General features: G+C 36.5%; 1 protein-coding gene across 1 annotated transcript in view; it reads left to right on the forward strand.

The window, feature by feature from the left end:
• LOC139718631 (uncharacterized) overlaps nt 1-5,319 on the forward strand; it is a 39,057-nt gene extending 33,738 nt beyond the window's left edge. Inside the window, exon 10 of the mRNA XM_071630091.1 lies at nt 5,038-5,319. Within this exon, the coding sequence (XP_071486192.1) occupies nt 5,038-5,230 (193 nt within the window). The 3' untranslated portion in view covers nt 5,231-5,319. The remainder of the gene's footprint in view (nt 1-5,037) is intronic.
• The last annotated feature ends 6,896 nt before the right edge of the window (nt 5,320-12,215 follow it).

Raw genomic sequence — 12,215 nt, forward strand, 5'->3', positions numbered from 1 at the left:
TGGCAACATACTTTTTGTCACTGTCAAGAAATGTGTCATGCTGACCTATATCCTAAGACAAACATTCAATATGAATTCCATGAGAATTGGAAGAACACTGATGAAGCAGTTTTGCCATGAAGCATTTTGCCCTATATTTTACCAATAACATGCCGTTACCATGGCAACGCACTTTTTGCCACTGCGGAAATATGTGTCTTGCACATTAACATATTCAGATGAACATCTGTACCTAATTTCATAAAAATTGATCAAAAACTGTGGGAGGAGTTCGCGACGCAAGATTTGTACCCATTTTTGCCCATAATATGCTGTTACCATGGCAACGTACTTTTGGGTACTGTCAAAAAATATGTCTTGCACATCTACAACCCAAGGCACACATCTGTGCCAAGTTTTATGGGAATCGGTTGAAAACTGAGGAAGTAGTTCGCGACGCAAGATTTGCAACGGACCGACCGCCCGACCGACCGCCCGCCCGCCCGACCGCCCGACCGCCCGACCGCCCGACCGCCCGACCGCCCGACCGCCCGACCGACCGCCCGACCGACCGTCCGCTGATTCCTTTATACCCCCTTCAAACTTCGTTTGGCGGGGGTATAATAAAAAAACTGTTCATATTTGTTGATTACTTTATTTCAGTCATGCAGGGACATTTGTGTAATACATGATAATTATGAACAGGAAGATTCGTTTATATTGATCTTAAAATTCTTTCATTGCAAAGTCCTATTTCTTGGTATCTGGGATGTATTTGCAAGCCTTGATATACCAGTGAAAATGAAAAGAAAAACAATTACATTCCTTCAAGCAAGGAATAAACAAATGCCCCTTTGACCAAAAAAGCATGCTTCTTCTTTACAGAAAAAATATTAAAAGTGTAACACTAATCATATAAATCATTATTGATAATGGAGATCATTTTGTTATTTGTGGCCCTAACAATGCCTTGAGGGAGAAGGAGTAAAATAAAGAAAAGAAGAAAGAATATATCACAGTGGATTTCACTTAAATACTTTTATTTGTATGTGTTTTTCCCCATGACCTGAAAGATATGTTGTTGTTGTTTTCACACACAAAAATATCTGTGTTTTGTGTAGTACTGCAGGGCATTATGGGTGGGGTACTCTAGATAGAAACTTTCCTGTTCATAAAAAAAAACCCCAAAAAAACCCCTTAGTTATGTCAATATTAGATACTTGGAACTGCTGAATCTAAATGGCTCTGTGTAATCATAACTGTTGAATAAAATTTCAATCTTAAGACAAATGTCAAGAAATATCCTCTGGTGCATTTACATTATTTTTGCTCAACTGTGCTATGGCATGGGAGGGGGGGGGGGGGGGGGGAGCTTGCCCCCTAAGGGCCCCACCCCATTTGTGCCTTTAGATTTTGTTTTAATTTGTTGCTAAGTAAATGCCTCGGATTGTTACTGGTATACTGCAGCAGTATAATAACCTGTTAAATAAGTTAGTTCTTTGTAAACCCCATAGCAAAAGTATGTGTAACGTCAGTTACTGACATGTTTCCCTTTAAGTTTTCATTAAACACAAAGAAAATGGACTAATGTTTCATTTCATTTGGGTATTTGTAATTGGTGAACCAAGTTATGATTCCATATCAAACAAATCACTCTGAAAGGTCAGAATTATAAAATATCACAAAACTATTCCTAATCATGATTTTCCATGTGTAAACCCTATGGCAAATGTAAGCGTAACGTCAGTTACGTAACGTCAGTTACCGTCATGCCTTCATTGAAATTGGCATGGTGCTAAAAGGAAATATCTAAAGTGCACATTATTTTGCACACCTGTTCCCAAGAACCTAGGTATATTGCCATATAAAGCACATAAAGTTTAGAAGTCAGGGACATGAGATATTTCCATTTAAATCTACTCCATAATTTCCCATGTCCTTTTTCCGTAACGTCAGTTACCGACACATTTTCACTTGCTATGTGATAAGAAATGCAGTTTGAGAAAAAAACTTTCCACCCATTTCTTCATTCTCATGAACTCATTCATCAATGCTAATTACAAGCCCCAGGTGCTTTCATTCACAAAACTACAACATAAACAATTTCATGAAAATCCTTACGCGTAACGTCAGTTACCGTGGAATTGCCCATATGTGTTATCACGTAGATGAGATGCATGTGGCTTAACCCATTGAGGACGGACTGATTTGCTGCAACATGCATTTCCCATGGACACCTGCCCAAGTATACTCAAGACTCGTCCTCAACGGGTTTAGTGTGACCGCTGAAGGTGTAATGAGTGTACAAGTAGCTTACCAGTATGACCATGCGGGCATAATGAGTGTGGTTTAGATTGACCATGAAGGCTGTTTTCCATGTGACCACTGAAGATGGGATTGAGGTGGTCAGTGTGTGCCTGTGAACAGTATAATTGATGGGGCTCTGTCTTTGCGACCATTGGCGATGTGGGTGGGTGTGGCCCATGTGTGACAATTGAAGCTGTGTTGGATGTTACCTGTGTGACTACTTGGAATGCAAACGACCTTGCTTTATATGTGCATAATTTACACATTTTTATGCTTTTTGTATCCATATAATGTCCACATCATATCTTGGAGTAGTTTTGCATGTACATGCTCTTCAAGTACCACAGATGGAAAAGGGTATTTTCGTGATCATGTTCACTTATTGTCACAACAAAATGCTGTTGTTTCATTCTCATTAGAATTTGGGGCATCTAATAAATAACCCTTCTCTTTATCCATTCCAATTTATTCTTTTACATCATCAATGTTAATCTTTGCTCCTGGGGCAACTGGAAACTAGGTTTATCCATGTGGAGTTATAAACACATCTTCCCATGTGATATTCTGCTCAAAATGTCCATCTCTTCTTAACATGTGTATTTCTGAAAGATCCCATTAAAAGCATTTGCGTACATCTTTGCCCGAGGGCAACATGAAGGATTAATGAAAATGCATTTAAAGAGGAGCACAGAGATATAATCCACATTGTTTATAGTGCACTTTTAGAGACTTTGTTTCTTTTGCTGAAAAGACATCGTTGCAGCCCCAGGTGGATTAATATGTTGTAATATTTCTTGTACATGTTCTAGTAACAGTAGTAATGACTTGAAATAAACCATGTTGTTCCAGCAAGACTAGCGAGATGCCATTTCATTTTGCTTCTGTTTCTTAAAGTCATACTTTACCCATTGAGGACGGAGTGATTTTGCTATAACATGCATTTCCCATAGACACCTGCCCGAGTATACTCAGGACTTGACTTCAATGGGATAAGAGTGCTTAAAAAACCCAAACATTTCTTATCTCAGTAGTGTTCAAAATAGAAAAGCCCAGTGTTTAATAAGCCTGCTTTGAACAGATCCAGGGGTTATCATTATTAGAAGCACTGTCTGTATACATACTTTGTATGTTTTTGTGTTTTAAGCTGTATTCTCGCTGAGTGATTGTGAAGGAATATTTGCTCTGTGAACTGATATGAAGAGAATGCCAATATTGTATGCATTTTGTCCTTCAATGTCCCTCATGTACTAGTATTTTGTCTGATATATTTTGTATCTACAGCTTTTCTCCATATTACCATATTATGAATACTTCAAGTGGACTATTTGCTATCATTTCAGTCGTTATCTTTGTACCGATTTTCTCCATTAAAAAAATCAGATGCACAATATTTGTTTTTATGGCTTTCTCTCATTCTGCTTGTAACGCCTAATTGTTTTTTATTTCAAGCTTCTAATAAGGAAACCACCGACTTGAAGTTGCTTGCCATTAGTTTTCAAAATCATCCTATTATTGTCATTTTGAGAGTATCCCTTAAGACGTGTAGCTCAGCTTGTCAGTCAGGAGGGATGGGGATAATGATAGCTTGCAATGACATGTGAAGAGTCAAGGTGGGTGGTGTTAGAGGCAGAGGAGCTTGGAAAAAAAAAAGTTCTGTTTATGCGGGCCTTAGGGCTTTCTTCAAGTGCAAAGCAAAGAAGGAATTCAAAGCGTGATTTGTATTTACATGCCTTTTATTGCGACCCTGGAATCAAAGTTTCATGGGGTTTGTTATGCCTGATTTTTTTTTTTAATATTGTGTTTGTCTAAAAGGACAATGGCCTCATTAACATTGTAGCAACTGAAGATTCTGTACATTATGGCCCCATGGTTCCCTGGAAGATACAGCAATATTGCTCTCATTTTAACAGCTTTCTAAATGATGTAAAAAAAACTCACTTTGTGTGTTTATATGTTTATTTGAAAGCCTATTAAGACTCTACCAAGAGAATGGTGTGTCACAGAAGTTATTCTTACATGCTTTTGCTGGCCTTTGACCTCTTTCATATTTCTTATTCTGTATTCTTATCAGTATGAAAACAAAAAAAGTAGTAAAAATTTAAACTATAAAAAAATACAACAACAACAACAACAACAACAACAGACAGGCAGTTTTGGGCATTTCAGTGACTAATGGGTTGGAAATTGTCTGACATGATGAAGCATTGCTCACTCCTCTCTATTCTACATATTTTTTTTTTCTGACTGTGACATTGCATGAGACCCTGCTGAGGGATTTAAAGTGATTTAATGTTATTTATTTGATCACTACTACTAGGTGTGGTATTACTAGTTTGTGAGAGTACTTCAAAATCACGAAGTTGTGATTGAAATTGTTTGTTTTTTTTTTTCTTTTCAAAATACAATTCCAAAAGTTTCACAGCTATTATGTATGATTATGCCTTGGCCTCACACAAACATATCAGAAAAGTACAGCTCACCTGGAAACTTAACCCGCTAAACGCTAGTTGGTGCACTCCTTCAAATTTCCACAATTCCAAGTGGCAGCGTTTCACTTTTTGACTGAGAGTTGGCCATCTTACGGAGTGTAGGATATTTGATGTTGATGATACGTTTGACCCCATATGCCGAAAATTTGATGTCACATTGACATATGCATATATATATATATATATATATATATGTATATATATATATACACACACATATATACGTTTTTTTTTTTTCACCAATAATGCTCTTTGTACCTAGGACGATACTGACACAGATTGTGATGCAGGGTGCAGACAGCACACACAACGCATGCGTAGCAGGAGCTGTACTGGGCTGCCACTTTGGCTTCAAGAGTCTGCCGCCCTCATGGGTCAGAGGTTTTCGAAAAGGCCACACTCCATGGCTGGATGTGAAGATCAATGCTCTGCTTGACATGATGGGGTTGCCATGACAACTTGAAGCTGGTAAAACTTTTGTTCAGAACGTGCAGTATGATGGTCAGTACATGTACGTCTTCACTTTACAAAAGGTGCATGCAGATTAGGGCACAAATGTCTGTGTATGTGTTGTGAGTTCGGATTTGTTATTTTTGTGTAATCTTTTTATTTGTCATTTTTTTCAGTAGTATGAATCATTCACATTATTATGAGCATTGTTTTTATCAAGGGATGTCCTACATATTTTTCCTCTAAATGATCTCAAAATTATGTATGGACATTTTATATGATGCACAAGGATTTCTTTGAAAGGTCATAGAGATTGCCTCTCATATCAGCTACATACAGTAGGACCTTGATTATCCAGCCACATTGGGACTGGCATGCATCTTGAAAACATAAAATTGTCTGCTAGTCGACGCCCGGATAACAGAGAATCCGGATAATCAAGGTCCTACCATTGCTCGGCGGATGCAGATTCATCCAGTTTGTCAAATAAATGTGTGAGAGATGTTGAGACATCGGAAGACATTTAATCCCTCCATCTAGTATGGAGACCAGCCCTAGAGCATTCAATCTTAATTGTATTGTAATGCATACATGGGGGGGGGGGGTGCATGGATTACCTCATTGAAGAAATGAAAATGCAGAATGAGCTAAGAAAAAAGTGCAATGAATAGAAAGCAATTATGACCTTCAAAGTACCCATTAGTAGATTATATTCTCTATGATAAGTGGTGGTAGATGTTGGCAGATTACTATCACATTTCTGTCTTGAAGTGATGGACTGGTCCATCATTCTTTTCACTACAACAGCAGCAGATAACCATATAATGTACTGATCACTTTCTTAATCCGTCATTGCAATTGGAATTAAGTTGTGCATTTTATCCACACAGAACCTGTCTGTTTCTGCTGTGTGACACATGGGAGATAAGTAATATCGGACATTTCCATTCCATTATTCATTTCATTCCATTACTTGGCAATAACATAATAGCATAGGGAGCCACTGGAGACTGCAAAGAGATCTTCAGAGGATGTTTGAAAGTATCTTGCACACAGTACACTTAAAGGGAATACGGTAAAGAGACATTTTTCAGCCTGAATGTATATAGTGATGACATTATATCTCTCTCGTGCACAGTTCCTGTGCATCACATTAAAGAGTAGTTTGACTTTTCCATGAAAGGAAATTGCTTATCAGTAATAGTTGTCCTATACCCCTAACTACACTTATGAGTTGCCACATCTACATTATTTTTATTCATCTCTGTGGAATTTCATGTCAAATTTCTGGGCTGTGTAATTGCTGTTGATATGACATTAATATGTAATTGTGGATTCACAACAAAAGAGGAAAACCTTTTTGTGTCTGCCTGATCTACCTTAAATTATTACAGTACTGGAAGATTATCCCACACTATATTATTTCACTCTCTGATGTGCCAAAGTAGAGCTGCACTTTTTTATATGGAAATACTTTAATGAGAAAAAGAGATAATTATGTAATAAGCTTTATGATTTAATCATCCTCATTTGCAGAGCGTATCGTAGCCACTGTATTTCAAGGGGGGGGGGGATTCTTTGATTATAGATTAAAGTCTTCTGGTCCCCACCTGTTTGAATAAGTGTCAACCGATCATCATACTTTGGGAAAATTTAGCAATGACAATTTCTTTTGCAATACAGTCAGAGAAGAGCTGTAGAATGTCACAAGCAAAACTGGCATCAAAAAGTGAGAGCATCGCATTTACAAGTGAAAGATTTTGTGTGACCATAACCATAAAATCCACAAAGAAGATCTTTTCCTGTGAGCATGCAAACATGCAGTTTTGATTGGTGTTGATTATGCATTTGTTTATTTATCTATTTGGTTCACTCAGTTGCATTGACTAGACCTTTAAATTCAAAGTCCATGTTCTCTAAAGTGGCATTACTATGTGTATATTGTAATGATTTGATTTGATGGGGCAGGATCATCCAATGATGTTGAGTTAGGTATTATATTTAAGCTGAGAATCGCCTCTTTCAGAATTTTACCTTATCACAAAATATTTTGTCTGGCTACTTGTATTGGGCTGTGTGATGCAGGGTCACATATGGAAAGCATCAGCAGTGAACGATTCTGTTTCAGTAGGCGATTAAATTTTTTCACTTCTTAAGCAAGTCCTATCAGAAATGTGCACGAGGTGTTGGAAAATTTTGACTGACCACTGGGACAGATTACTGAATGTCATATTATGGGGTTACCTACTGAGTGATTGCTATTGTGTGTGTGTGTGTGTGTGTGTGTGTGTGTGTGTGTGTGTGAAATGCTCCAGTTGACATGAACTTGGCAAGCCGGAAAAATGAAGGCATTGAAATGCAACCACTGCATATATTGGGTATGTTGTTCATTCAAGAATTTGATTTATCATAGATATGCAACATTTTTTTTTTATTCGTGAATTACATCATACACTGTGTCATAAATTTTGAATGTTCTATGTGATATGTGGTACAAGGTGCTGTGTGAAAAATTGTCTATTAAAGATGAAGATATGGGAGCTATGATTTTTTTAGAGAAAATAGGCTGCTAGGCCTTTTTATTTTTCAGTTTTTTAACTCAAATGAAATTTTTCTTTCTCGAGATGCATGCTAGAAATTGTTTTCCCCCTTGGTGTCACGGAAAAAAGTGTAGATTTTTTGTTAAATTTTTGTCTTTTCTTCTTTTAGGCCTATAAATACAAAGTAGAATTGTTTGACTTGTGAAATTGAAGGAAAAAAGCCAAAAGCAAACTTTGATTTCTCTGATATACAAGACCATGCATTTGCTGATTAATATTTCATTTTGTTTAGGTGGAAATCCCAGGTAATCATAAGAGCTGTTCACATGCAAATACCAGCTTATGGGATGCATTTAAGATGAATCGTGTGATTACAGAGATGGTTAGTGGGAGGGTCGAGGATTTGCAGTTTGCATTTCTTTCTTTTGTTTTTTAAGTGTTAGCATAAATACGGTTAGCGACATCTAGACATCACAGGCAGGCATTTCTTGGCTTTGAACTTAATTTGAACTTACAAATTGGAAACAAGAGTGGGTGGAAAAGGTTCGTGTTGGAGGAGGATGAAGGTGAATTGAACGATGAACCTACAAAATGGGTGAGAAATGTGCCACAATTTTTGCATCAATGTTGATGAAGTAGCAACATTTTACTTAACTTTTCTTTATATACCAGTAAACATTTTTTGTTGGTTTTTTTTTTACATTTTACTGGCCAAGGGCCAACAGGCTGGTGATGGTGTCAAGATTTCATGAAAATCTGATTTCCACTCCAAAATCTGATTTTTTTTAGGGTATTCCTTCTTTTATGTCAAGAAGTTGGCATCTCTGCTTGCTATATAATTCAAAATCAAAATGCTATCTTTAATGCATTTAAATGGAACAAGGATAGAGTATATTGTAGAAGTTTTGTCATCATTCTGTTCTAGGATATTAGAGAAATCATGTTCTTAAATCACCTTGCCATTCATATTTGAACTTTGTGTTATACATCATGAGGTTACTTACAGTATTAAATATAGATGTTAGAGACGTGCACCTATTCATATGAAATCATATCGTCAGCTCAGAACCAGAAGGGCTTTATAGTATCGCAATTTTGAGGGTACTGAGTTATTGGTATCCTTTTGTAGAGCTCGATCTCCTCTACATTATGGTGTCATTTTAAAGTTATTTTCATTTTCAGCAAAATGTTAAAGATTAAACCACAAGGGTGCTATTTTCCCCTATATTTGAAACAATGCTTGTAGATCTACCCACTTTTGATTGAATAAACTTTTTATTTCATGAAAATTGTTTCAGTTTCATTTCCGCTCGCTCGATAGCGCCCTCAGTCTGCTTTTCAGCTGACAATGTGTTCATGAATGTCCTTGCACTCACACCGTTCAATTAACATGATGCTCAAAAATGTTGTAGAGTCAGTATTTGACATTGCACAGGGAAAAGACAGGGTAAACTAACTAGATTAATTGCTTGATAATTGGGCACATCTGTGTAGTGAAATAAATCTTATTTCAGGAACTTGTACATATACAACTGGTTTGTGTGTCATGGAAACCATAAATCTTGACCAAAAAAGAAGCACTATTTCTGTTCGGTGTCAATGAATTGGTGTATAGGTTCTTAAAAGACAACATACTAGTATATGATTTTTCATACCAAAGGATGATTTTTTTTAACGTGGTAAGAAATGCTGTCTATTATGAGTTAGCAGTGTGAGATATATTTTGTAGGTAGGCCTACTGCTTGTTTGCAAGTCTTCCAGAATTTCCTCTGAAACCAGTGTGCTGCATTGAAGTAGTTATGATTTTTTTTCCTCCTTTTGCCTCCTCACAAAACCTAATTTGCAATATGAAATGCAGAATATACTTAGGGTTGTTTTCTGATTTTAGCTATATGAAATGTTATGAGGATATATATACATATACATATATATATATATATATATATATATACACTATATATTTTTTTTTCTCTCCCTATATATATATATATATATATATATGTATATATACATTTTTTTTTGATGAAACTAATGTCAGAGATTTGACATAATATCCCGGCTTTGAGATACCACGGTGCTTCGTTATAATGGGTAATGACATTGAACAGACTTGCCATGATTTAGAATTTATGATATGGTTGTTTATGTGAGTATTATTCATTCTAGCCTACCTGTTCCTTCTTCAGAGCTTCTGCAAATCTGGAGAGAAATCAGAAATGAACCTGTTATCTGAAGAAAGCACATATATATATATATATATATATATATGTATTTTTTTTAGTAGTATTCTTTGTGTACAATACATTGTATAATAATTGAGACAAGCGCAGCCTATAAATATATGTGCGTAGAGTGTCTAACGCAGCAATGTGCATGTATTTCTACTTCTCTTAACTCTTACCAACTCTTGTAAAATCTAAATGTGATTCTTATTTCATTATTCATTACCTGCATTATGAGTTCATGACACATAACGGTTTGATACATTGTAGTGGCATTTTAAGGAGGTCACAGCTTAAAATGGAACTCATTTTAATTCATCCTAGATGAAATTATCTTATTAATGATTCATCTTATCGAAATCTGTGATTGTTGAATTATATTTTTTTCACATAAATTTTATTAATAGTGTCATATGGTGCAATAATTAAATTTTTTAGTAATGGTGTATTAAAATGAAACACCGGTTTTCTGTTTTTGTTTTCTTTTCTTTTTTTTTGAACAAATGTACTGTGATTGCAGACTCTTCTTGTAGACCTTTTATATTAGTCTTTCTCCTATTTGTTTGATGGGAAAGCAGAAATTGTGTTTATCAAAATATACGATGGACATGTACATGAAACCATGAATAATCTGTTTGACGTGTATGTTTCTGTCGCTATGCAGGTTGTAATGGAGAGTGTTTGGACGAGTGTCGTTAATAGAGTCGTTATGGGTGCTATATATGAATGTTCTCAACGTGTCTGTTTAAACGGAAACCTATTTTCAATTTATCTGAGACGAGGTTTTTTTTTCACTTTCTCTGGTTTTTTCTGTTTTGTTTTTTGTTTTGTTTTGTTTTTATTTTTGCATACATGTACGTGAAGAGTATAACATTGAAAGTCCAAGGGAACATGTATGACCTGACAACGAGGTGCATGTAAAGACCTATAGGCCTATTGCCTCAGATATTGTGTATGCCAAGTGCCCAAACGTGTGATATTTAAAGTCACCTATTACTTCGCGACGATCGTTATAGCGAAGGTTCGTTAATCCGAAATAAGGTTCGTTATTCCAAGGGTTCGTTATTCCGAAATTTCGTAATTTCCAAAATGAAATAAGGTCTATTATTCTGAAGGTTCGTTAATCCGCAAATGAAAAAAAAAAAAGGTTTGTTATTCTCAAGGTTCGTGTTAATCCTAAAAGAAATGATGTTCGTAATTCCGAAGGTTCTTGGTACTTCCCTTCTTTTTTTCGGATAAACGAACCTTCGGAATAACGAACTTTTTTTTTCACTTTCAGATTAACAAACCTTTGGAATAATGAACCGTATTTCACTTTCGGAAGAACGTTATTTCATTTTCGGAATTACGAATTCACTTTTCGTAATTTCGGAATAATCCGCAAATGTTCGGATTAACGAACATCTAACGAACATGAGCCTGCGGAATTACGAACGTGATTTCATTTTTGGATTTAGGAACCTTCGGAATAACGAACATCATCTCTTCGCAACATCCACAAATCATAAGACGAATTTCCCGCCAGTGTCGTCCGAGCTTGATTATTGGCTGCGCGTAGAAATGCGCATGCCTTCCCGCGCATGGAACCACAGATCGCACCGCCCAACACGATCTTTTAAAAATATGGCGCCCAAGGTTCGACGGCCATTGCTTTCTGCTTATAGTCTCTTGTTAATTGTTTCGTGTGATACTACTATGAACGTAGGCAGTCAAATTACACGACCGTGGTCGTTACGTTGCGATTGTGCTCGGTATTACCCGCTACAGCTTTAGTCGTTGGGCTCCTCTTTGTTCCCGTTAGGCCATGCGAGTTTTCGTTGTTGATGTTGTTGTTCTTTTATTGTTCTTTTTTTTTTGGGGGGGGGGGGGGTCTGTGGTAGATATGGAGCCAATCTTCCAGTGAGATTCATGAAAGACTTTGACGTGCTTCACATTTGTTTTTTGTTTTTTATGTTTACAGTCAATCAGCGACACAGCACACACGAGCAGTTGTTCGGTAATATCACATATGACAGCCGAAAAGGCTAATTTTCGAAGAACGCGTTTCTATATTGAACGTTCACACACGTTATTGGGTCTGTTGGTAACTGATTGAGTACGTCAGGGATTTAGCAATTTACCTTCCACTGATGACATAAAGTTTGTCACGTCTGTAACTATGAAAGAGAAAAGTTGCTTGGATTCCTCTTCCTGTTATATTGCGTGTCTGCTTTGAGATCTGATTTCTT

The sequence above is a fragment of the Diadema antillarum genome, unplaced genomic scaffold, assembly GCF_040938485.1.
Source record: "Diadema antillarum isolate AM-2024a unplaced genomic scaffold, OU_Dant_1.0 scf00000098, whole genome shotgun sequence".
Classification (NCBI taxonomy): Eukaryota; Metazoa; Echinodermata; class Echinoidea; order Diadematoida; family Diadematidae; genus Diadema; species Diadema antillarum.